Source organism: Emydura macquarii, unplaced genomic scaffold, assembly GCF_026122565.2.
Source record: "Emydura macquarii macquarii isolate MOO-44397 ecotype Brisbane River unplaced genomic scaffold, CSIRO-AGI_Emac_v2 contig_1230, whole genome shotgun sequence".
NCBI classification, from domain to species: Eukaryota; Metazoa; Chordata; order Testudines; family Chelidae; genus Emydura; species Emydura macquarii.
In genome coordinates this window covers 8,000,282-8,027,950 of record NW_027131367.1, presented here as the reverse complement: position 1 = coordinate 8,027,950, position 27,669 = coordinate 8,000,282, and the positions used below count along the sequence as shown (strand labels likewise).

The 27,669-nt window shown below is 37.0% G+C and overlaps 1 protein-coding gene across 2 annotated transcripts; it reads left to right on the top strand.

Annotated features, from left to right (window-relative positions):
* ATAD5 (ATPase family AAA domain containing 5) lies at nt 1-27,301 on the top strand. Of its 2 annotated transcripts, XM_067547387.1 has the most exons (23): nt 1-307; nt 2,178-3,979; nt 4,764-4,851; nt 6,865-7,029; nt 7,784-7,928; nt 8,555-8,639; nt 10,044-10,225; nt 11,122-11,279; nt 11,610-11,763; nt 12,007-12,309; nt 13,732-13,828; nt 16,611-16,696; nt 16,908-17,053; nt 17,155-17,305; nt 17,722-17,892; nt 19,100-19,218; nt 20,043-20,136; nt 20,440-20,504; nt 21,401-21,581; nt 22,716-22,894; nt 23,250-24,079; nt 25,424-25,591; nt 25,795-27,301. In XM_067547387.1, exons 1-23 carry the CDS (start codon nt 245-247, stop codon nt 25,871-25,873), a joined length of 5,511 nt encoding a protein of 1,836 aa, XP_067403488.1. In that variant the 5' UTR covers nt 1-244; the 3' UTR covers nt 25,874-27,301. The 2 variants fall into 2 exon arrangements, with proteins under 2 accessions (XP_067403488.1, XP_067403489.1); XM_067547388.1 differs by lacking the exons at nt 22,716-22,894; nt 25,424-25,591; nt 25,795-27,301 and having other exon boundaries at nt 23,250-23,371.
* Nucleotides 27,302-27,669: the final 368 nt, after the last annotated feature.

The window sequence follows — 27,669 nt, the reverse complement described above, 5'->3', positions numbered from 1 at the left end:
GGCCCGCCTGAGGGTCACGTGGGCCTACTGGCCCCGCCCCCTATCGCGCTGGGCTCCGCCTCCGAGAGTCCGAACTGTCCCGCGCGCGCTTTTGCTGGTGCTGGGATCTGGTGCTTCCGTCCGTCGCGCGTTAATTCCTGTGAGGCGGCTCCGGCCTGCCGGGCCGGGCGCGCTTGCTCCATGGCTCGGGGGCCGGGGTCTCCCCGAGACTGAGGGATCCTGCTTCCCCCCTGCCGCGGGGGGGATGGTGGGGAGAGTGACCATGGCGGCGGCGGCTTCTGACCCGGGGAAGGACAGTGACGCCCCGGTGAGACACCCGCTCCCTCCCCCCACCCCCACGGGGCTCCGTGCCGGGGGAGCGGGAGGGCTCGGGAGCGGGAGCCCGGCTGTGGAAGGGGAAGGGGGAGGGGGGGTCATGGCCCTTGCGGGGGGAGGGCTATGGGGCAGGGTCCTGGCGTTGCAGTGCGGGGCTGGGTGAGAGCGCTGTGCGGGCGGGGGTCCTGGTGCCGGTCCCACTGGTGCGGTGCTGGGAGGTGGGGCCTTCTGGGACAGGGACTGTGGCGCCCCAGCCTGGGGGCTGATGCGGGGTCGTGTGTTGGGACAAGGCAGTGAGGTGATGGGGCAGGGACGGTCTTATTGTGCGTACAGCACCTAGTCCCCCTCCCCCCCCGGCTCCTGGTCCCTGACTGGGGCCCCTGGGCACTTTGGTAAGACTGATAATGTGATATCTTGGTTTTCTCGTCTGATGTGTGTGGGGCAGTTCTAGCATGCGGCAGTGTGGGTTTCCCGTGGTATGATACTGCAGTTTACAGATGTCCAGGTTCTGTGGGATATATGGGTCATGGTGGTGCTGCATAAATAGGTACTGTGGTTCATGGAGGGGGGTGTTGCTGGGTTTTTTTACTGTGTATAAAACATCTCTAAATGATGACTGTTACTGAGCTAAGACATGAAGACTCAACATGAAAATGCCCTGTTGCTTCGCACCAACCTAATATCCCAATGGTAACTGTCATAACATTTATACCTCACTAATGCTGCCAAAGTTATGGCTGAGTCTTTATTTTCATAATGTTTGTAGATTCTTTGAAGGCTTAGAAAGGAGTCTGCTCAATTTATCTCCTACAACAAAGAGTGTAGTGTAGTCTGTTGTTGATGTTTAAGGCCTGGTCTACACGCTACTGATTTTAGCTATTTTGGTTAGGGGTGTGATTGGTTGATTTTTACTGAACTAGTTAATTTGTACAACCCCTACTATAGAAACAGCTATACCAGTATAAAGATGGTTCCTTATTCTAGTATAGCTTATTCCCCATATTTTATGGTAATGATTTGTACTGGGGTAAGGACCTTTATACCAATACAACTGCATCCAGTCTAAGGGGTTGTACCGCTTTAATTATACTTGTTTTCAACCAATATAGTTAAGTAGTACAAAAACTGTGTGTAGATCAGCCCTTGCTATCAAATTCATAGCCACCTTTGTCCTCCATTGCAAAGTTATTGCTTCACAACATCATGATATTTCAGATTCTTTTTAGATTGATTAATAAATTAGGTGCAAGAAGCATAGTAAATTATTACAACATAATTTGTACATTGTGAAGCTGCTTCATTGGTAGTATGACAAATAAGTGGTACTGCTCATATAGGAGAAAGATGTAACAGATTTTCTGTTTCTTGAAGAAATTTAGGATGTGTAGTTTTTCTTTTCCTTGAGATATATTTAATATTAATATTTGCATTTCAGTACTCCCTTTAAGCCCCAATCAATATCAGGTTGGACTAGGTGCTGTAGTCCAGGATCCTTTCAGAGCTGTTTTAGGCCCTTATCATGTAATTAGCTTTCTGCAGTCAGACTTCTGTACAAAGCCAAACTGAAGTCATTGTGGCAGTGCAGAGGTGTGGGTATCTACTGTGCGGAGTGTATTTCAGGATAGGGGCTTTAAATTCCCTACCAAAGTTGTTGGATAGCCTTATATAAAGTTGAAACATCTGTTGGAAAGAGAATACTAATGTTGAAATGCATCAAAGTTTTCCTTAGAGAAAGACTTGATTTTTTCTTTTATTCTCTCAAGTAGTTTGGCAAAGTGCTATTTAGTGTTATCAACTTACATACCTCATTAGTCTGAGTAACTCATTGTTAATATTTAATGGCGACTTTTTCTTACTTGTAGCCATGCAAGAAGCAAAGAGAGGAAGATCCCCCTATGAAAACCATTACAAAATATTTTGCACCATTAGCAAGATCAGTGGATAAAGTTTTGTCACCACCAAAATCTAACAACATATTGGATTATTTTAAAAAGACTTCTACAAATGAGAAGACCACTTTACCCATTGGAATTGGAGAAAATAAAGTAAACCAGTCTTACCAGCTGTGTGTTGATGATGGCAAAGATTGCAAATCACCTTTGAGACCTTCTTCTAAATCTTTTTCAAAGCTGAAAAGGAGAGGGAAGAGAGTTAATTTAAATAGTAATTTAAAAGATATTAAAACACCCAAGAATGAATGTGTGATAAAAATTAATAGCAATGACAGTACAGACACGATGAAACCAAAAGAACAGTGTTTAAATACTAGTTTTATTGCTAGCAGTGCTTCTGCTTTACTTGGCCAAAAATATGTAGAAGAATTAGCAGCAGATAATCAACACAGCAAAAACTCTTCAAACACTATCATCTGTAGAAAAGATGCTAAGAAAACTGGATCAAAAAATTACCTAAAAAAATCAAGGAAGAGGAAGCACAAAGATGATACTGATTTGTCTGAAAGTTTCTCCTCCGAAAACCAGCTGAATGAAAAGGAACAAAAAGATAAAAAACAAATCACACCTACTAAAATAATTGAAAGTAAGAGTACTGTAAGTAATTCAAGCCTTGAAGTTAATGTGGATAAGACATCACAATTAAATGATAGTACAGTCACAGTGTCATTTGAGGACTTTTTGAAAAGTCAAGAAGAAAATAAAGTGGATCAAATTCCAGAAACCAGCATGCCAACACTAAACAATTTTGTGATAGCTACTGAAGTGGACAAAAGTAGTAGTACCAGTGATCCTGAAAATGGCGAGGAGTCTCAGCAACTACCGCTTAGGACAGTAACTGTGCTTGCACAGATTCATCCCATTCCCCCAAAATCTCCTTCTCTACTAAAGGAGCAAAAGGTTTCTAGGAAAATAGCTTCTATCTTTTTGAAGCAAAAAGGGTTTGAAATAGAAAGAGAAAGCAGTCCATCTGTTTTAGAGATTGAACAGACTGAACAAATGACTCAAAAAAGAAAATCGAATGTAGTTATAGAGGAGGAAGAATTGGAGTTAGCTGTACTAGAAGCTGTAGGTCCTGAAGCTGTGAAGCCAAAATGTACTGTAGCAGAAAGACACCAGTTTATGAAAGCTTTTAGACAACCAACATCTGATATAGTAAAAAGTGGAGTTAAAAAGATACCTGGAAAACTGAAGGAAGTCAGTGAAAAACCTTCAAAACAAAATGAGAGAATGGAAGAAGGTGAAGCAGCCTCAAATAAAATACATGAATGTGAAATACTAAAAGATTTTATTGACAAACATTCACATTGTAGTACTGAAAAAAGTAGTACTACTAAGCAGAGAACTAATATGCTTAAAAAGAAAGGAAAGAAGGTTTTGGAGACTGAAGAAACAAATGTTCCAAATAATAGTGAAAATAACGAAAATACTGGGGCTGCTCATATTAAGGAAAACGCCTTAGATAACATAGGAATCCTATCACATCGAAAACAGAATGAATTAAGGAGGAGCCTAAGGCAAAAGAAAATTGAAACTTTTAAAAACATTACACCTGAGAAAACTAGGCTTAGTAATACTATTTCTGAAAACGCACTAGGTGATAGTCCTCTACAGGCTTCCACGCCAAAATCAAGCAATAGATTCTTGAGGAAAAGAAACATGTATAAGGCTGAGGTGATTACAGTACCTTTTGATGCAAAGAGCCCAATAAGGTAAAAGTTTGCATTTTTAGAATATCTGGTATATTGCTTCGGTAAATAATTTTTATCTACTAGAATGGTTGCTTATTTATTAAATTGCAGCATTAAAGGCAAGAGATGGTAAGTGAATTGAGAAGCATTCCTAGGTTTCCTGCAAGAGTTGAACAGCAACATGGAAGAACTGATTGACTGGTCTTAGAACTTGTAGAGCTCTATGCTGCAGCTGCTATATATGCCTGGAACTTGGCAGCATCGGGTCCTTAGTCCAAGACTGGAGATTCAGTTTTTCCATGGATGAAAGAATATTGTTACATTCTGGAGGATTTTTGCAATTTTGGATATGGGAAGATGTCCTAATTTCTGCTAATCTGTTGGAAAGAAGATTACAGTAGAAGCGTAGAAAATGGTATGCAGGATTAAGTATCAGCAAACAGCTAAGAATTCCCTCCTATCTTTATCCAAGTCAAAATTCTGAAGTCTTTTCAGATTTTGTTTTTAAATCAGTGGAATGGGGTAGAGAAGAAAAAGTTCCTATTCTGTGTCTGAGAGCTTTAAAAATAAATGAACTACAGTAATTTGACACACTCAGAAATATATTCTCTGTCTCTGACATGAAGATTAGTATCATTTGGATGTATGTCTGTACTTGAAGGAAAAATACATTTTGCTCCTTTATTCGTTAAGATTTTTGCATCTGTTGACAGCAATTAGTCTTAAATTCTAATGAATCTTAAGGTGGAGACTGAGGCTTCTTTTTTTTAAAAAAAATAATTGTATAATGTTTTTCCTTGTTTAGAATGAGGTTTACTCGAATTAGTGCATCTAAAAAATCTGACAAAGCTGAAGCAATGGAAAATGAAGAATTTACTCCAAGAAATATAAAGGTAGCTTAAATAACCAAGACTGTTACATGTTTTTTAGTTTTTGTGTTTCAGAAGTCACTTGTTGAATATTAAACTAAATCAGTGTAGCACCTTCTTGTTTCCAATTGTGTATAGTATAATGTTAATCAACTCAGACTTGAAAAAATCTACTTATCTCAGGTGCACTGGTAAATTGGGGACCTATGTCATGAATTATTACAGAACTTAAGTTAAAATTTTAAAAAATAAAAATAAAACATATTTGGAAGATGAGTGTAATCAGATGTAATGTCTGTCTGCAGGAAGATGGGTCGAGTGGCATTAGCTTTATCAAGATGTAGCTGAAGGTACGTCTTCACTACTGTGCTAAGTTGATCTAAGTTACGCTAGTTCAGTTACGTAAGTGACGTAACTTAAGTCAATGTATCTTAGATCGACTTGCAGCAGTATCCACACTATACTATGTTGATGAGAGATACTCTCCTGTCACAATAGCTTCTGCCTCTTGTTGAGATGGATTACAAATGTCGACAGCAGAGTGCTCTCCCATCGACTTAGTTCATCATCCTCAGACCTGCTAAATTGATCCTGCTGCATCAATGGCAGCAGTGTCGATTTAGCGCAGTAGTGAAGATGGTCCCCGAGTGAATGGGACTTCTCTGTTTCACTGATGATACTGTGGGCAACAGTAAAACTATCAAAAATCCTGTCAGTTTTCTGCTGTAGCTTGGGAAAGTCAGAAGCAGCAGCTGAAGGATGCAATGGAATTCTTAATTAGAGAAAAAGATCCAAATACTAGAGTCTGGGGAGAAGGATAGAGTTGTTGACATCTCTCTCTGACGGACATCACTCAGGAGACTGCAGGGATGTGAAGAGCCAGAAAGCTCCATCTCTAGCTGCCCTGAGGAAGGGAGTGGAGCTTAAATTATAAGGCATGTTCTGACCAGAGGCTGATACAAAATACAGAGTCTCCGATCAGGGTCAAGGGACAGCATCCTGGCAAAAACTCAGCACCCTTGCTCCTAATAGGCAAAGGGCATTTTGTTACCAACCAGACCTCACTGATGGAATTTCCCGGCTTCTTTCATCTCTACTTCTGGCTCATAGGTTTATGCCTCCAGCATGGTGGACTCAGTCTGATTTCAAGTGGATAGATAGCCAGAATACAATTGTGTGATGATGCAGACCTTAGGTCTTGAACATGTTTCAATAGGTGCGAAGCTGCTTTCCACAGCGTACCTCAAATCTTTATCAGAGTGACATTGTTGTAAAGTTATATGGCAGAAACAAGCCATCTTAGACTTTGCACTACCTGGCATTCTAGTTGGCAGTTTCAGCAGCAGGAGCAAAAATTATTCATGGAGACTGAAGTGCCTCCAGAACACGGTTGATCATATTAGGGGCAGTACAAGAAAGCATAGATTATCACTGCCTAAAACCTACTTGTTTGTTCCTTGAATAAATGACAAAATCTCTTTGTAGGGCTGTCAGTTAGGCACCTTTCATAGGCCGTAAATTATTTTTAATTGAATGTTTATATCTTGTCTGCTCCATACTGTCTGCTGCTGCTCCACACTTAATTTTCTCTATTGATTTTTTTTTAAATTGTAATGGCACTTCCTTCCCTTCTGAACTGATAACTTAAGCAGTATCTTTGTGAAAGTGGTATCCAGTGGTAGTAGTAGACTTATAAGAGTTATGGTCCTGATGATGATCACTGGTTAGCCAATAGTCTCTATTTTTGGGACATGCTATGGCCTGTATTATACAGAAGGTCAGATTAGATGGTGACAGTGGTCCCTTCTGGCCTTGGAATCTATGACTCTCCTGTTAGTGAGTTCATGTAGGATGATGCCAAATAAGAATTCCCTGAAGGAGAAACAGTGATTCCCACAACCCATTTTATTTCCTTTTAAAGTGCATGCTACATGTGTTTTAAGGATTGTGTAACTTATGTAGACTGATTTTTATTTAAATGTAGAATATAGGGCTATAATGGTCAAGCGTTTAGGTTATTCTGTACTTTGTTGATAGATGAGCTGTACTTCTAAAAATATATCGAAAGCTAAAAAGTTGATTGAAAAAGCAAAGGCCATACAACATAATAGATCAAAGACTAATGAAGACACCCCAACACCTATAAGATGCTCTTCTCGACAGCAAGCTCTTGCTGAAAAGAAAAAATTACAAGAAAATGAAGTAAGTTTGCAAATTTTGAGTACTTATAAAATCCATATTGCTTTCTAAGCTTAAATAATCTCATTTAAGCAATTTTGTTTGTTTTTTGCCCCATGTATAAATTTCTGTTATGGGATCATGTGACATGGTGGCGGCATAGTTTTGGTTTTACACTATTAACTAGTATGAATGAGTTGGGTCTGAAGAGATTATTCCTACAACCACTTGGGCTGTGGAATCAGACTCTAACAGGTAATGGACATAGCTTACTATAGTGTTCTGATTGAGGTTTTTAGTTTAAGTAAAAATGTCAATTTTATCAATAGGAAACTGGTCAAGTTGACCCAGAAGATTCAGGATCTTGGTTTCTTTAATGTCCCTAGTAGTTACAACCAAAAGGGGTGGGGCAGACCAAAAATATATGACCTACAAGCGTAACTGTTCCTAAGCAGAATGACATCTCATGGACAATTTTTTTAAAAGTTCTAAAATCACACTAACTTTCTCAGTGTTCCTTAAATCCTTTTTGTAGGAAAAAAGCTCACTTGTACTTGCTGCCTGGGCAGATTTTTTTCTGTAACTTACTCCATATAATCTTTTGTAGGTAACACAAATAGAGCTATTACATAAATTAGAAACACCGTTGCAAAACTATCAGCTCCGTCAATACCTATCACTAATTGGTTGTGTTCACAATTGGAAACCCTAAAAGGAATAATTTGGGGGAGGAGGTTGTATTTCATTTTTTTTAATTTTCTTTTTGTGTCCTGTCCAGGATTCAGTGATAATTTTAGATTCAAGCCTAAGTAGTACCACTAGTTCTACACAGAGTGTGGAGAAGAAGCAAAAGAAACTTCGAAGTTTAAATGATGTATTGGGGAGAAAATCTAGAAATATGAAGGTTACTAAGAGCTCACACGGTAATTGGATTTAAATAAACACATTTCATTTTTATTTCAGTGTATAAAGTGCCAATCTCGACCACCACAACCTACTTTGACTTTTGATTTGTGTGCTACACCAATATATAATATTGTTCTTATTCTACCTTAATTAACAACAAGGAATCTATTTGTCTGGGCCTTCTTGACAGTATCCTTTAAATAGAATAGGACAATTTGGAAATCTCTAATTTAAAGAAATTAAAGTAGTTTCTGGTACTCCACCATTCCTCTTAGTCCTCCTGCTAATTTATGTGGTTTTGTAATCACGCGTTTTATATGCTTGTACCAAAGAAGAAGCTGACTATGTACAAAGTACTGTTTGACTCAGAAGGTAAAAGCGAAACCAGAGAAAAATATTTAACGATACTTAATAAAATATTTTTAGACAGAAGTTTTTAAGTTTATAGTGTCTCTAGAGCGAGAAAACTTTAAGGGAATTAAATTACAGAATAAGTCTTTTATGAGGAAAAGTATATTAGATTTTAGGACTATCGCTATACATAACACAAAATATCTAATAGGGAGCTGAAATTAGGATGAAAACATAACTGTAGCAATTATTTGGATGTTCATGTTAATCCAGATCTGCTTTCTTTTTAAAGGAAAAGTGACAGTCCCGCCTTCATTCCTGGGCAGAAAAGCTCAAAACATTGCAGATGAACCAATCGTAATTTTTGATGAAAGCAGGTCAGTCCAGTACAAATTGTGGAGATCACTATACTATTTATGAGAAATTTATTTAATTCTTTCGTGGTCATATTGAAATATCCAGGTTTCTTTGTGATCCTGTCATGTTCTATAAAATTCAAGGTACACATCAAAGTGCACTAAAAATGTTTTGGGTTTGAAAATCAATTGGTATGTTAAATTAATGCTACAGGTTGATTTTTGTACTGTTATTGAGTCCTTTTATGTTGCTCAAAATCAAAGCCTGCAGTTAGTTAATAATGACTATAATATGAAACTTCTTAACCTTAGAAATATAGGATCCAGGAAGATGAGTGTACATTCCATTTTGAAGTTTGCTACTCCTACTAAACCTTAGTGCTTGTAGAGATTGTAATTTGTAAATTATCTGTTACTGTGCAGAGCAGATATACCTATATTTTCCCCTCAGCGGTCCAGCAATGACACCCACTCAGAGTTTTGGCTCCCTTGTCCGCTTTCTCTCTTGGGAGGAGGCACATGTGCCTGTCTTGGGAGGAGACATGCATAGCTCTCTCCTTCTGATAGAGGTATTCCAGGCTGAACAGCTTTCTGTTTAAGCAGGCTTCTTTTTGCCTTCTTTTCCAAGACTAACAACAGTATAATTGCCCACAGCTGTAAATTACCATACAGTTCTCACTAAGCAAGCCTATCTTGTTCTTAAGGTAAAAGCACGGCAGAGAATATATATTAAAAAGAATAAAGAACCTAGATGCAAGCTTACCAGAGTTCAACCCCTCATAAAAACAAGGGAGAAGTAGTCCTTCAAAACCCCACTTAGGGTTTTCTTGTGTTTCGTGTTCATCACAGCTTTAGCTCAGAACAAGCACCCAGTCTTATGAGGCCTCAGTACACCAAAGTCTTTCCAACCCTTCTCTAAGTATTGGGGACCTCCATGGATCAGCGGTCCTGTCCTTTTAGCTGGATCAGAACAAAAGCCCTGAGTCAGTTCATCACCAAGTTATTTATCCCTATGTCCTTTCTTTGTTGTTGGTCTCAAGAGAATCCATGGTGACCCTTTGAAGAGACCAGGAATAGGTAAACAGCCAGACAATAAGTGCCCTCCCCAAGATGAAGCTTCAAAGGGCTGATAACTGGAAGAATTATGTTAGAATATCCCCCTTCTTCTAGAAAAGTTATGTGCACTTTCAAAATAACACAAAGAATTTCATTTGTAATGCAATGGACCTCACAGATATTAAACTTAATGTAGTAAGGTTTAACTTAATTCAGTAAGGTTTATCCAGGATTATTGCATATCTGTCAGTCTGGAATGAGTCAAATTGCCGTTAGGAGTAAGTAAACTTAATCCATGTTATACACTGTTGTGAACTCTGCATGCTTGGTAGCTTGAATGCTTTTCATTGTCACTTATTTTATTTAAAGCCAAGATACATCTGAAAATTCTCAAGACGATGAACAATTCAAAGCAAAACGTGAATTTTTGATGAGTGGTTTGCCAGAGTCTCTAAAAAGACACATTGCAAAGAAAGCAGCAGTATTGGAAGCATACTCTGTGGCAAGTTGCTGTTTTCAGGCAGTTGTCCATGTACAGCAGAGGGATGACCGTAAGTTTTGCTTTTGTTTTTTGTCTGAGAGCCTTTAGGAGATCTATGTTGAAAATTAAAGGCTCAAAGACAAAGCTTTTTACTACAACTATGATGGAATAATTGACAGGTCTTACGTTTTCTTTGTGTTGTGATAACAAAACCAAATATGTTTATTGGCGTAAAAAGAAGTCTTGTCAAGTACAAATTTTAAAACAGAGCTCAGATACTTCAGTAATATGGGGCCATATAAATTCATAAGTAGATAAATAGCATATTTAAAAGATATAATACATAATAAAATAGGGCTTGAAAAAAATACTTATTTACAAGAGAGTAAAAATCTTGCTTTGGCCAGCCAGGGCATGGAAACAGCTGACTTTCCCAAAAGGGAATGGGATAAGAAGAATCAGAGCAGCCCAGGTGCGGCTTACTTCTCTAACACTGAAAGAAGCTTGGAGGAAAAGCAACCCCTGAGCTGGTTGCTCTTTCCTCAAGAGATGAGGGATTGTGCTCTATGCTTTCTTTTTAAGAAGATGAGAGAGAGGAACCAAAGCTGGAGCAGCTGCTGCTTGTCTCGAAGAGGAAGGGAGTATGACTGAGTCCCTCCTGGAGGGGATAGGACTGGAGGAGTGACAACCTTGCAGAGAACTAAAGGAGCCCAGAATTTATTAATAGGAGTGGTGAGAGCCCAGGATCACTATGTGGGAGGAGGGAATATATGGGAGAGTGTGCAGAATTGCTTAGCTGGTGGGAAGGTGAAGTTGATAGGGACGTGAAGATGTTGCAATGTAAATTAAATAGGCTTGAAGTATAGCCAGGTTGGGGTTGCAGTGCAGTTACTTCTCACTTGGTCTAGGAGGCTTAATCTGTGGATTAAATACTTTTTTCTTAACCATGTTTCCATTCTTAAATAGGTTGTGTGATGTGGAGATTGACATCACCATCATGTCCTCTTCTAACCAAGCTAAGAGAACTAAACAATGAAGTCACTGATGTCACAAAACTCACTCTTTCACTTGGTGAATTCTCAGTTATAAATTCAAAACCCAGTGGCAACAGTTTTTCAGTTGTGGTTAGTATTTTTAGTCTTTTATTGCTATGATAACTAAGGGTCAATCAACATTTTTTTTATGTTTTCAGGACTTTTGTTTTAAAAAAAAAAATTGTGGCCTTAATCAAGGCATCAGCCCATGATTAATTTATTTAACTCAAAGTTGGTTAATGTAGCTTGCTCCTTGTTATAGCATGTCAAAGAGTATGTAGTTCCAGATACTTTATAGTGGTCATTGTGCTTAATAAACTAGTTAAACAATTCTCTTTTAATAGTGAAATTTTTCATGTAGGTTTATTTGGTGTAAAGCTTTTGGGTATTTTGAATGGCTATTTATTTTATATATTGCAGTTGTCTGGACAGAGACCAGTGTTTTCTGAAATACTAAGGAAGTATTTGTTGGATGAGATCCGATCTTTTAACTCACAGTTTCCCGTGAGAAAAGTTTTTAACCAGTGTCTGAAAAAGCAAACTGAACACCTATTTTTCGAAAATAAAAAACAAGGTTAGTAATGTATATAACTAAAACAATTGATAATGTAGAAACAAGTAAATTTCAGGATAATGTAAATGTTTTTTAAAATATATAAATAGAAACATCATGATCTGAATAAAATTTCAATAATCTTGGTCATTATGACTAAAGTATTTCTATAATTCCAGAAAACAGTGAGAAATGTACTGTTATGTTAATTATATGATTTGAAGTTTTGAAATTATGTAATGCATTTTATTCTTTGCTGTTTAGAATGCATGAAACAACATGAAACTACAAATTCTGAATTAAATCAAATAAGTTCTGAAAATCAGAAAGAAACCAAGAGGAAAAGAAAAAAAATTGAAGACCACAAATCAAAAAGAAGAAAACAAATTAATAATGCAGAGACTGAACTAAAATCCAAAACTTCCAAGCGCAGAGCTACCCAAGTATCCTGCATAAAGCAAACAGACACGGAAAAAGTAACCCATATGGAAGCAAACAAACCCCAGGAATCTGATGTTAAAACAATAGAAGACACTGAATTTGGATCAAAATTAAACCCTGTCTCTGGTAACTTTTTACATTTGCTACTTAAGTTATTAGAAAATGCTTTCATATTATTAAGTGAATGGACCTAGATGGGGCTCATGGAATCCCCACAGATCCAAATGGTCTCTGGCAGATCCACAGAGGGAGCATGTAGGAGAGTCGGGAATGTGGTGAAGTGGATAAGCCACTTAGGAGATAATGCTTTAACCCCAAAATTATGCAATTAAAATCTAGGCAATATAAATCATGATTTAAATTACTTTTTTTTGTTAAATATTGACTTTGATCAGGTTGCAACTTTGTAAAACTAATTTGAAAATTTGTACTATTGCAATGTTAGATTAAAATTTGTAATGAACGAAATTATAAATGCTGTTTGTTGGGTTTTTTTTACAAATATCCTAGTATCACCGTAGTGGCATCTTACTTGAATTTTACAAAACTGCTATAGTCAGAAACCAAACTGTTGAAAATTAAGGCCCTCATCCTTTAGATAGGTTTGTAACTTTACTCAGATGAATAGTCCCGCTAACTTAATTGCAGATCCTGATGGAGGGGTTGTCTTGGCATGTGGAAGTTCAGTACATCAAGCAGGTGGTGTCAGTTGCAAGTGTAGCGGAGGCTATTTGCTTATCAATTTTGTGTGTGTTTGTGCTGTTCCCACAGCAAGGATGTTAATGAGGTCCTAGACGTGTCTTTTTCGCTGTAAATGAGCATTTTAAATGTGCAACTTTTGTAGAAAAAAAACTTTATGTAAAATCTGAAATTCTACTGACAACTAGGAAACTAAGCAAAGAAGCAAAATATGTAGCACCACTAGCAATTTAAGACTATATAAAATGGGAAAAAAGTAAAGAAATAGCAGATAAAATAGCTGATTTTAAATTTAAAAAATTCTGTGAAATACAGATTTTTTTTTTTTTTTAAATAACTTTAAAAAAAAAATCCTGCTTAACCCCATATATGTGTGTATATATATGTGTATATATACACACACAAATTATTAGGCCCAATATAGGGGTAACTCTGTGAAATTTAATGGTCTCTGATATGGTGGAAGTTGGAGCCAGAAAGGACATTAGATCATCTGGTCTGAACTTTATGAATCTATGCATAGAGGCTGTCATAAACGTGGATGTGTTTGTGTGCATTATTCTCCAGCAGGGTGAATTCTGTTCTTTCTTTTTCTTTGCCTCTACCTCCAACTTTCATGTAGTCCCCTGCACACAGCCCACTTACTCAGCATTTGGCTGTAAGCACTTGTTGAGAACTGTCTTTGCTCTTTTGTTGTGTGAGTTTCTCTTTTCCCCTTCTTATTCTCTTGATTCCAGTGCTTCTCCAAAAAGCCTGCTATAAAATAATCATAAGATTGAACTCAGCTTGCTCCGTTTTTCTAGATGTAGAAATGTTTAAAATGGACAATTTCTATTTTCTTTGCTATAGGTGGTGAAAAGGAAGATGTGCTCTGGACAGAAAAATATCAACCTCAGGACTCCAGTGAACTTATAGGGAACTCAACAGAAATAAAAAAGTTACACAGGTCAGAATGAGAAAATGTATCCTATTGTAAATGTATCCTTGATTTTTAATAAGGATTTTTGACATATTCCCACATGGCATTCTCATAACCAAGCCAGGGAACTGTGGCCTATACTAAATTATTATAAGGTGGATGCAGAACTGGTTGAAAGGCCAAACTCAGAGTAGTTATCAATGGTTCACTGTCAAAAAGGGAGGATGTATCTGGGGAGGTCCCACAAGGGTTTGTCCTGGGTCCAGTACAATTCAATATTTTCATTAAAGACTTAAATAATGGAGTAGAAAGTATGCTTATAAAATTTGCAGATAATATAAAAGGGGGACAGGTTGCAAGCACTTTGGAGTACATAATTAGAATTCAAAATGACCTTAAAAAAACAGAATTGGTCTGAAATCAACAAGATGAAATTTAATACAGACAAGCAAAGTACTGTACTTAAGCAGAAAAAGTCAAATGCACAACTGCAAAATGGGGAATAACTAGGCAGGCAGAAGTACTTTTGAAAAGGATCTGGGAGGTTTAGTTTATCACAAATTGAATGAGGCTGGATCTACAATAGACCTATACCGGTATAACTACATCACTCAGGGGTGTGAAAAATCCACGCCCCTGAGCGACATAGTTCTATTGACCTAATCCCCCATATAGACAGTGCTATCTTGACAGGAGAGCTTCTCCAGTTGACATAGCTACCGCTTTTCAGGAAGGTGGATTAACTACGCCAACGGGAGAAGCTCTCCTGTCAGCATAGTAGTGTCTTCACTAAATGCTACAGCGGTGAAGCTGCAGCGCTGTACATGAAGGTAAGCCCTGAGTCGACAAAGTGATGTAGTTGCAAAAAAGGCTAATATCATTCTTTTGTATGTATATTAACAGGAGCATTGTATGTAAGACATGGTAGGTAATTGTCCTTAGCAATGGTGAGGCCTCAGCTGGAGTACTGTGTTCAGTTCTGGGCACCACTGAAGAAGTGAACAACTTGGAGGAAGTCCCGAGGAAAGCAATAAAAATGATAAAAGGGTTAGAAAACCTGATCTACAAGGATAGGTTAAAGAAACTGGGTCTGTTTAGTCTTGAGAAAAGATGACTGAGGGGGGACCTAATAATTAGTCTTCAAGTATGTGAAGGGCTGTTATAAAAAGGATAGGGATCAATTGTTCTCCATGTCTACTGAAGGTAGGACAAGAAGCAATGGGCTTAACCTGCAGCAAGGGAGATTTTAGGTTTGATATTGGGAAAAGATTCTAACTCTAAGGATAGTTAAGCACTGGAATAGTCTTCCAATGGAGGTTGTGGAATCCCTGTCATTGGAGATTTAAGAACAAGTTAGACAGACGCCTGTTGGGGTGGTCTAGGTATACTTGGTCCTGGCTGGGTGCAGGTTGCTGGACTAGATGACTTGCAGAAGTCTCTTCCAGCCTTACATTTCTGTGAGTCTGTTGACTTGACTTAACAAAATAACTCTGAGCATCACAATACTTGGAATCTAAGGTCTGCAGTGTTTGGTATTGTGCTGCAATAGGATTTTTGCATTATTGTGGAAACAAGTTTAATGCCAATGGATATAAAATGATCTGCTCTCCATAAGTTATTTTATGGTAGTGTCTTGGAGTCTCAATCTGGATTGGAGCCTTGTGGCACTAAATGCAAGCACAATGGACACTCAATTGAAGTGGAGTGAATATGGAGGCGATGGAGTGAAATGTTTCCAATATTCAGGCTTGCTAGTATTTCAGTAAACTTGATTTTGTCAGATTGACAGCAGTGGGAACTGGAATCTCTTATTTATACACAATAGGCACAGAGTGTGGAACAGGAGTCAGCGCTCTCCCATGCTTTCCTACACATATGCCTCAATCTGATAGATACATTGTAAAATGGAGATTATTTTCAGGATGGAGGATAATTTAGTCCTCATAATCATCCACTCCTTTTTGCTCTTCTTTTGAGACTGCCAAGATGAGTGCTAGTTATTGTGGTGGCTCTTCTGATAGGGACACCTAATTTTTTGGGGGAGGGCGGTTTCTATGTCACATCTATCACTACTGTTTCCCAGAACTTGTCTCTAATGAGAAACGTCCACCACAATTCATGTCTCAGAGGCCATCAAAGAGTTGTTTTATGGTAATGATTTTGGTCTCAACCGTCTGTGCTGTACCAGAGCTTTTCGTTTATGATAGAAATGAAAGGCTCTGTATTTCAGCCAAATGGTAACTAATTTCAGCCCACATTGGTGGGGACTGAAAGATGTTATCCGACAGGGGTTTTGGAGACCTATAGTAAAGTGAATTGATCTTCATCATACCCCTGGATAGGTATCCCTGACTCAACGTCACCGTGACTAGCAGCAATCTTTGTGAAGAGAACTTACCTTTAAAGTGCATGTTTATCTAATATTTAGACCATCCTCTGTAATCATGGCAGTTTGTCAGTATTAGTAATAGCATCAATTGTGCCTTAAAGTAAAATGGAATGTTTCTGGGGAGTGAATAATTCAAATTGTGAACTCAACAAAACCCTAACAGACACACATTAACTATTTTACTAAAAGCCATTTACAATAGAATAATAAACTACTAATTGATTGGTTTGACCAGTCTCTCTATTCTCTGTGGTTTATTTCAAATTCCTCCAGGAAAAAAATGAATGTAATTGTTTCTACAATTAGCTAGGATAAATGGAGTGTGGAGAAGGAATCCTTGAAAAGAGTTCTGAGCTATTCCATCTGAACTTGGGTCAGTTTGAATAATACTTAATCTCTCTCCTGGGTTTTTTTCCATAGTTGGCTGAAAGAATGGAAAAAAAGAGCTGATTGGGAAGAAAAAAGAAATCAGAAGAGTGAAAAAGATGACACAGACAGGCAGCAAGGTGCTGGAATTTTTTCCACATTTTGCAAAATATTGATTTTAAAAGATATACAATCTGTATGTTTGAAAAATATTTAAAATGACTGTTTTTCTAAATATGGAAAGTATTCTATGTTTACGTTGTCGTATTTCCTCTTATGTGAAATGGCTAGAATTGATAATGGTTAAAATGATTATTCAAATTATTTCCTTTGGTTGAAATAATTGTGTAGATTCTTTGGACAGCATGGATTTTAAAGATGACAAATCTGACCGTGAGGAAGAGAATACTCTCTGCAATACTGTGCTGATTACTGGCCCATCAGGGGTGGGAAAGACTGCTGCAGTGTATGCTTGTGCTCAGGAGCTTGGTTTTAAGGTTTGTTTTTAGGCTGCTTCTCTAATTTGTACCTAGTAGTATAAAAATAACTTTTTGAATTAAGGGCAGCTGAATTCCCTTTTCATACATTATTCTTGCAGATATTTGAAGTTAATGCCTCTTGCCAGCGAAGTGGTAGACAGATCCTATCTCAGCTGAAGGAGGCTACTCAGTCTCATCAAGTGGACAAACAAGGTGTAAATGCACATAAACCTTGCTTCTTTAACAGTTGTAGCAGCACTAAGTCCCCGAGTAAGTTTGGCATTTATCTTACCTTTTCCTTTGGGAGGCCAGCAGAAGGAAGCTAAAAGACATTCATATAAAATGTGGTTAAATTCAATTTTGTCAGACTCTCGGTGCTTTTGTTTCATTGGTTCAGGCAAAAACCCTCACCCTATTTACTGAATTACACTGTTTTTATAGTAATTTTTAATTTGATTATCCCCAATAATTATTTCTGCATTGTAGAAGTGCTGCAGTGCTTGTATGGGTTGTTAGCCATAGGTGAATTAACAAAAACAAGGAGAAAAGTAACTCTGTTTTGCTGCTTACGGTAGACTATCTTGTACTATATACAAAATAGTTGAACTAAACCCAGTTGTCAATTTACCTGAAAAGTGTTTGAAAATATATTTTAAGTTGAAGGCTACTGTAACTTTGTCTTTCAGAAAAAATAAATTCTCCCAGGAAAGCGATTTCACCAAGGAAACCTCCACTTTCGCCCAAAGCAACAGGATTAAAACGAAGTTTACCCCCTAAAACGTTAGCAAATTATTTCAAAATAGCTTCTAAGCCTGAGAGTAATGAAGAAACAGTAAAATCTCAAAAAAAACCCAAAGGTAGGTATTACTCTTTATAATGGGGTTACTCTGTTTGCGATTGGAAAAACATATCAATTTTAAGAGATGCTATAGTTCAAAAGGAATTAGTTGAGGGAAATTGTATGGCCTGTGTTACACAGGAGGTCAGATGAGAGGATCACAATGATCACTTCTCTCCCTGGAATTTATTAATCATTCTGTGCAAACATCTTCAGAGACAATGTAGTGCAACAGAGTGATAAATAAGGATAAGATTATGTCACAGAACTCACAGATTCCATGACTTTGTGACATTTTCTGCTTCTGCACCAAGTCTAATCCCCACCCCTCAGGTTTTGGTCATACCCCGTTCAGGCGTGCACCCCCATTATTTCTAAAGTCACAGACAGGTTGTGGGCTTCTGGAATTTTTCTTTATTGCCCACAACCTGTCCATGATTTTTTACTTAAAAATAACGATGACAAAATCTTACTGCTAATGATAACAAATGCATATCTATAACTTAACTGTTTGCAGGCCTTCTGGCATCCTGATTATAGGCTAGCATGTATAGAAATAGATTACGCAAAATACTGAGGACTAGAGAAAGCGCTAGAAAATACACTATTATTTGTATTACCGTAGTTCCTAGAGGCCCCAACCAAAATTGGGACCCCCTTTGTTAGGTGCTGTATGAAAATATAGTAAGAGAGGGTCCTTTCCCTGGAAAGGCCCAGTTACTGCAAACACTTAGGGCATGTTTACATTTAGAGAGATTATAATGGTGCAACTCTCCCATTGGTTTAGCTTCTTCTGCTCGTGGGAGCTGGAGTAGTTCTGTCAGTGGGAGAAGCTATCCCAGTGACATAGCGCCATCCATACCGGCGCTTATGTTGGTGTAACTTATGTTGCTCAGGTGGGTGATTTATTCACCCCCCGAAGCAACATAAATTATGCCGACATAAGATGTGTGTAGACATAGTCTTAGTATAATGCACCTTGAGCAGTCAGCATTTCCCAAATAGTCAGTAATCCCCAGGAAACTGTGCCAATCATTATCATATAGAGACATCAGAAAAGAAAATAAGTGTGTTTGAAGTATTTAAGTTGATGCAGTTTTTTTTTCCACGTCATACATACAGGGCGTTGCTAGTGAACTAATGCATTGTGCAGTTGCTTATTAAACTGCTTGAATCATCTTTTAACTTTACGTTAAACATATGGCTCATTCTTTGTCTCTATGCAGCAAATATTCAGAATTCATCTAAAGAAAAAATGGATATTCAAACTAAGTCAACAAACAAGGAAGTGGAAGGAGAGGAATCCAACAGAAAAAATGCAACATCTCTGATACTCTTTGAAGAGGTAAAACTTAAATATGTTACAGATGTGAAAAACAAATATTCCAGTCATATTTATTTAAGTATAAGGATTATTATCAACCTTTAAACTAATTCAACTAGAAGTCATTTCACCCATGTAGGAATTTATAAACCAGACTTGCAAAAATTATCCCAGATAAAAAAAATCTACTTATTTTGTACCATGATGATTAAGAGTGAAGAAACCCTACTTATATATTTACTCACCCATCAAAAGGTTAGAGTAAGCAAGTTGACAAATAAAATTTTGCCAGGCTGTTCTAAACTAAATTTCTGTAATTCAGTCAGAGCTATTAGTTTCTTATTTAGAACTGCATATAGATGCCATGTGTGAAGTTTTAAATTTTTTAAATTATCCAAGTACCAGATAATGTTTAAAACATTTCTAAGCAGGCACTGAAAAGATTTTTTTCTCTCTTGAACATAAATAGATGGATGGCTTATATGACACTTCCTCCACCTCTGCCCCTTCACCCCAAATACAAATGCATTTTAGTATAGAATAAGTGTTGGAAATGACAGCCCAAAATGTAATTTAGAGAAAGTTAGTGTTATTTTTCCCTTAATAATGACATCATTACTACTATGCTATAAAATATTCCCAAACTTGAACATATAAGACTTTGTCCTAAAAGGTCTAGGTATTAACTAGGGGGTTTTATTTGTAGCAACTATATTTCCTTCGCTTCACTGCATAATTATATTAACAGGAAAAGCTGAATTATTAAAGTTAAAATAAACTACATGACTTTCCATAATTATGAAACTGTTACTAAACATTTTATACTTGATTTGTACTTTCTGTAGGTTGATGTAATATTTGATGAAGATGCTGGATTTCTAAGTGCAATAAAGACATTCATGGCCACTGCAAAGAGGCCTGTAATTCTTACTACAAATGGTGCGTAATGCTTGTTTCAGTAATGGGACTTTACAGATGTAAGGGTCCACCTGGATAAATCTACTTATGGGATCAGGGTCAGAGAGTAGGATGCAACACAATAAGGCAGAGTTAATGAATCTGGTGTTTTCTGTCTAAACAGTAGCTGTATTTTTATATTAAATCTGTGGTATTTTACAAAGGATATATTTGAATATTACGGTAAATACATTGTTGTTCTCTTGATGGTACTTTAAGAAATAAGGAGAAAAATAGTTCTGAAGATAAAGTTTCACAAGGCTTAATTTTGTATCTTTCATGTAGATCCAACTTTTAGTTTAATGTTTGATGGTTACTTTGAAGAAATCAACTTTAAAACACCCTCTTCGGTAAGTCTTTTTGTTTTTGGAACACAGAATGTTAATATTTTGTAGCTTAAGATTTAATTAGCATAATTGAAAACCTCAGATTTGAGTTTGTAACTTTTCAATTTGTAGGTTTAAAAAATTATATGTAATCCAGTATATTACTACAGAAAATGGATTACTTTTCACTTCTGCACAAGGATTTATTTTCAGACTAAAGTAAACAATTTCATACAAGGTGCAGAAGATTTTATATATGTAGAAGTTCCCCTTTAAAGACTTGATTTTGCCAAAATTAGTATCAGTCGCTGAAAGAACCCGTATTTATATGAAAGAAATAGCCCAATATGATGATATTGTATATTGGTAAATAGCTTTAGTTAAGGCCAAATGTAAATTAAAAACATTTTTTTAAAAAACTTCAATAAAAATTTAAAATCAAACTTAAAGGAAGCTAATTTTGAAAAATAAAATATTTTTGTTCTCTTCCCTTCACTTTCCAGTCTTTGGATTTTAAATCTCGTAGGCCACCTGCTGATAAGAGTTAAAAGAAAGAAAATCCTTTAGGGCAAATATTGCTCTGTAAATATTGCTGATCCTGATGCCCTCCATGGTCATGAAAGAGGCCACAGTTAAGGTTTGGAGAACCCAGACAGAAGGATTTACCTTCACATTTGCTGTGAAGTCCAGTACGGTGATGACTCCTGTGTACACACAGTAGGAATTAGAATTGGGTTTGGGGAATCACCATTCTGTCTACCAGTCATTTTAGTCTTCTTCACTAGAGATAATATTAGATAGGAAGTAATTTCTTGGCATGTTACAGTATATAAAAGTAATTTTCTTCTAGTGTGACTTGCCAGGTCTGAATGGGTAAGTGTGTTGTCTTTTAATGGTTTTTTCCTCATGTTTTATTCTAGGCAAATGTTGCTAGTTATCTACAAGTGCTCTGTTTGGCTGAGAATTTACGAACGGATTTAAAAGACTTTGCCACTTTGTTAACCACAAATAACTGTGATATCAGACAAAGTATTCTTTACCTACAATTTTGGGTTAGGAGTGGAGGTGGATGCTTGAAAGAAAAAAGTTTAGCACTTCATGGTAAGTTGATCTAATTTTAAAGAACAGCCATAATATAACATCTTAAATTAAGATACATTCTAAGTTGAAGAATCTTTTGGTTTTTATGGAACAGTTAAATACCTTTGAATTAGGTGATGATTGTCTAGACTTCTGACAGAAAATTAACAATTTTACTTCAGTCTCTTATTTCTCACACTATATTTACAATAATTAAGGGACTGGAAGTTTTGACTTCTGCATTTATTGCATTTGTTTATTGCTCCTCACCATTGTGTCTGAGATTAAGGCTTTTCATGGTTATGATCCCTTCTCATTCTTCTTATGAGCAACAAGAATGGGCAGAGCAGAGAACCAACCCAGTTCCCCCCAGCATGGGAAATTAGGCAGCTATAATTACAGGCATCTCAGGCTGCAATTAGCTCAACACAAGAGTGCCTCTTGTGCTCTTGGAGATGCAAAGCGGAACTATAGAATGAGAGAAGGAAAGAAGAAGGAGAGGGGCAGGATGGGGTGGGGACAGTGGGAAGTATGGATAAGAAAACAAACTGGGAGATGGAGAAGGGGAAAAGGCAGAACCTGTCCCAAAAGGAAGATTTTCGGCAGATGAGGAAAAGACTCTGGGTGTGTCTGCACTGCAATTAAAATCTCATGGCTGGCCCATGGCAGCTGGCTTAGGCTAAGGGGCTACTTAGTTGCATTGTAGCCCTTTGGGCTCTAGGACTTGAGACGTGGGAGGGTCCCAGCTCAAACATCTACATCGCAGTTAAACAGCCCCTTAGCCCGAGCTGGCAGCACAAGTCAGCTGGCACAGGCCAGCCTTGGGTGTCTAATTCCATGTAGACGTACCCTAGAGGGGGATAGAAGGAGCAGGAGGCAGAGATTGAGTTGATTGCTTACAAGGGAGAGGTAGCAAAGGCGGAAGAAGGGAAGGGAGAACTTTGTGAGTGGGAGAGTGAACAAACATGGGTAAAGGAACAGTAGTAATTGGAAAGTCACTAATATTCTTATCTTGACTTCTTACTGATATTTTGAATATGATTTTTTTTGTAGCATGCAAAGAATGTGCTGAGACAAAATGGAGATAAATTAAGCATTGAATTTTCATGCACAACTTGTGTTTACTTTAAGTAAAATCTATGATCTTTTGTGTAGTAGGAGGCGGGGAGATAGAAGGAACGGATCAGATAACTTGCACTGAAAACACTGGTTCCAAGAATGATCTTCCTCAAACTGATTTGGAGCTTCCAAAATGTGATGCTGGCTTCATAGAGACTTTGCTTGGCCTTAAGAACATCTTTTTGCCTTCAGAAGATTTGTTTTCATTTCTTAAGGTATCTTCATGATTAGGTCTGGTAGCTAATATTCTGAATGAATCTTATCTGAAACATGATGTGTGGGTTTGCTGTACCTCATTATATGTTCTGATAATTTTCTGTAGCATTTATAGTAAACACCATTATCTTACAAAAATGTTTAGCCACAATCTTTATAAAGTCTGCATCAGGAATTAAATAAAACCCAAATTGGGAAATCCTCATTAAAGTCAATAATACACAATCCTTGGCTGATGACTACTGAGGTGTATGTGAATAGGCAGCTTTGTTGTAATAACAGTGTACTTCATATTTCATTGATTAAAACATTGATGGTAAATACATTTTTGTTTTGTTTACATTGTTTTTACAGCATAAAATCACAACAACAGATGAATGGAGTAAACTGATTCAGCTGCTCACAGAGTTCCAAATGAAGAGAGTGGATTTTATATATAGTAACCTTGAATTTATTCTGCCTTTACCAGTTCACGTACTTCCAGAGCCAACACAAAATTCTAATCCTTCATTTAAAAAGATTACAGCAAATTCTTCAAATGACATACCTCTTCATAATGATTACTCTGAAAAATCTACCCCTGTCAAAAAGTCTAAAAGGATGAAGCACCAGAGAAAGATTGCTTTATTGAATGATAGTGATTTATTTGATACTGAATTGAACTACTCTGCTGGATTTATAACTTTGCCATCAGACGTTGCTGACTCATGCTTGGAAGAAAACAAAGATGGATTAAAATTTACGATGAATAAAAAAGAACAATTGAACACTAAAATCCCAGCAAAGAAAAAAAGCTCTGCTCTTGCTTCTCATTGTCTAAATTCACTAACCGAATTTATGGAGAACATGTCTTTCTTAGATTGCTGCCTAAACACTAATGTAAGGAAACCAAAAGAGTTTTGTAAAAACGATGGGTTTAATTGGACAAGTGGCAAGATTAAAAATGGTCTTTCTGATGAGTTTAGTACAGAAAATACTGATTGGTGGAGTTCCCAAAGCTGTAGTGAACTAAAGGCAGTTGTAGAAGCACTCAGTTTTAATAAGTGCTCTGTTAGTATTTCACAAAACATGGAAACCTCCTTGAACCCCTGTAAAACACTAGGAAGAGATCAAATTGAGGAAATTACTCTGCATATTTCAAAAGACAGAAATGATGTATACTTTGGTCAATCAGCTGATCTAAGGTAAGACTAAAACCTCCCTACCACACTCTGCAATGCAGGACAAATATCAGTTGTGGAAGGGAAGGATTCACCTCCCTTCATCCCACTAGTATCTGTACTGTTTCACTTGTGCTTAAAAACAGATGGCACAGTATGGTCTTGTTAATTTCTATACGCTTCAGAAGAGACACTGGCAAGGTATTTTTAATTTTTAAAAATATTTTTTCTTATAGTAATTGAGGTTTTGGGTTTTGTTTGTTTTTTTTAAAGTCCTCCATCATTTTAAATCAACTGGCTATAGTAGGCTTGCTCATGAGTGTTAGCACTATTCTAGTCTGCTATAGAAATTAAATGTTTTTGCCTGGAAAAGGCCACGTTTTAGAGAATGAAGTGGAGTAGGCAAACTGATGCTGCCTGCAGGGCTAATCCTGCAAGTTCTTATGCACGTGAATAACTTTACTCATGTGAATAGTGTAATTGAGAGTCTGAATGACATGCATCGCTTTTGCAAGACTGGGGTCTGAGAACATTAAAACTAGGTCAAATGTAGACATTTTTGTAGTAGTATGTCTTTAAAATCAAGAGAAGAACAACTTTGCATATGGCATTATAGCAAATTGTTGTTAATGTTAGCAATTATTAATATAAAGGTCTGATTTTAGTCTAAAACAGAGTAATCTCCTGTTTTACCAACTTCTATTAGTTAAGTATTCTTTACCATATCTAATTGCTGTAAAAATAGATGAATGGAGAAAGAAATCTTTTAGCTGCCATTCCAAATTGTTTTAAAACAAGTCACTCTGCCTGACTGAGGTCAACATATTTTTACAGTTGAGATGTATTTAGATGGTATCAAAATGACTCAAAGGCCTAAAATGGGCACACATTGTGACATAACAAATTATAGCGTGATGCAGCATGAAGCTAGTATTCTGGTTAGTCCCAGCACACGGCACTTTGCTGCCAAGGCCAGATGTTCTGGAGTACACCATTTTTTTTTTTTTATGTATGTGCTACACATACACATGAGGACCACACCTATAAAAACCTCCACCAAAACTTATTTTCACAGCTGAATTTGGAGAATCAGCAGAGGAGACAGATTCTGACTTGTGTTCCCTCCTCTGGCTGTGGTTTTTTGGGGGTCTACACAAAGCCTACAAGTCCGATTTTGATCCTAAGATTCTTGGAGTCATAAATGATGTAGTACTGTGTGATATTCCTAGTGTGTGCATTAGATGGGGCATTTTTGGATAGTTACACTTTCTGTGGGGTTTTATGGCAGTGTTTTCATCCTCATGGAGTTATATTGCCATCTTTGTTCTTAAACAAGAAACAATGACAGTTTATTCTACTTCTTTTCAGCATTCAGGGAAAATCACAGAAGAGGCTGGAAATCATCAAAACTGTATTTTCCACTAGAACTTCTTTAAACCTGGTTAACAGGCAAGCTGGCATAATTGAATACCTGCCCACCCTCCGGAGCATTTGTAGGTCAGAGAAACTTAAAGAACAAGGGAAGACAAAAAGAAGGTAGGTTTAGGTTTATCCTAATCTTTGCTACATTTCAGCATGAGATAGTGTTTATTAAACTCTAGAAACGTTTATCAAGTAACTTCATCAAATGAATACATGAAGTGTTTGTCTCTTAAATCTGCTGCATTCAAAATCATTGCCCAATTTTTGAAAATGAACATTATCAATCCTCTTCTGTTTACTCTGATTTTTTTTGTCAGGTTCCTGCATTATCTTGAAGGGATTCATCTTGAAATACCCAAACAAACTGTTTACAGTCTGGCAGCTGACTTCCCTTAAAATATTTGATACCAATAGTGCCTTGTACAGATGGGTCTATATGGTACTTTGATTTTACCATATTCTTTAGTTTTTATTGTATATTCAGAGACATTTGTATATTAAATCTTTATGAGTATTTAAAAATGCAAACTGTGTATTTCTGCTGTGATAGTATTGCTTTCCACAATCCAAATGTGGGTTCTTTTGGTGCTTCTATCTACTTCAAGTGTGTTCAAAACCTTTTAGTCTGTCTGTGCACGTATCAGGACCACTTTATAGTCCCTTCCTCTGATTGCTGCCCTAAAGGTGCACTTTCCATGAAGGAGACTTAATCCATGTATTAGGTAGAAAGAGGTGCTTGAGTAATGAGCCATTGCCACAATTTCCACACAAAGAAACTGTTTTTTCCATGAGAAGACTGCTTCATTGGAGTAGGCAGTAGTTTCACTCTTGATCTTCAAAAGAGTTGCCAAATAACTTGCCTGATGCAAGATTTTTGTAAAAACCTAAAACTATAAGCCTCTAACTAATCACAGTAATAAATTAGGAGAAAATTGAGTAAAAAATGCTTAACTAAAGAAATTAAAGTACATAATGTGCATATTGTATACATCATTTTATTCCATGCATTTTATTTACAGTTGCCAGGCCAGTATGTTTATCTTAAATGGTGAGAAAATGTTTACTGTAGTTCTAGTTGGGACCAAACAGATTTAGGCAAGATTTTGTAAATAACACTTCTATATCTGCATTTATTTCTGAATTATTTAGTAACATCTAACTTCTGGTAGTCTTGTATATTGTGTTTATTTTTTTATATTGTATTTTCTATTTGAAAGACTTCAGACCAGTTACCTGAGGTTAAAATCTATTTTATATCTGAATGGAAATAAATTTGTAGGTGAGACCTTGGTATAACTCTTAATATTCTGGCGGTATGAAAGGTAAGATTTAAAATGGGATGATCTAAACCTCTACCTTTATCACCTGAACATATTTTTTTTCTAAATGAGAAATTTATTTAAATATGCTCTTTTCACAGGCACTATCACGTTTGGACTGTTGCTCTAAACGCTAATATGTAAAGTTCAGTTTAGGGACACAAAAGTGCACATCAATTCTTTAGACATTCCTGTAACTTTTGGGGAGACCAGTCGTATTAGCACACTCTGTAGCTGCTTTCTCACCCTACATTTTCCTGGCCTCCTTCAGTTATAGCTCACTTCTGAACATGTTGACGATAAAATAAATTGTTAGCTTGAGATTGCTGCGTGTGGCTCAGTCTTCATTAGTGCAGCATTTCAAGCAAAAGAATATGGTGTATATTTATTAAATAGTAGCTAACCAAATCTTAATGAGTTGTACCAAGGGTTTTAAATGCACTAGATATTTTAACCATTTATTGAGTCTGTACAGTTTTGTAAAGAATAAAATATACTCACTGTTTGTAAATGTGTCCTTTTCTTCACAATGTTTATTCTATACAGTCCTTTATGTAACTGTGACCTATTTAAAGGTTTTATTCCTACACAAATTCTACTCCTATTTCAGATTATTTTTAGGTTTAGAAAGTATGCTTGTTTATGGTGACATTCACAAAGCCAGAAAAAATGCTACACAACCCCAACCTACCAAAAATATTCAAAGTAGTTCAGGTGCTTCTCCCTACAGATGGGGGTAGTGTACCTAGCTCCTCCTTGGAGGGAGGAGACAGGTATCCTACATGACCAAGGCTTACTGTTTGGCATTATGGTGCTGGGTGCAGCTCTCAGCCACTCTCCCTCATTTATCATGTGTAATCATTTATGCAAGTA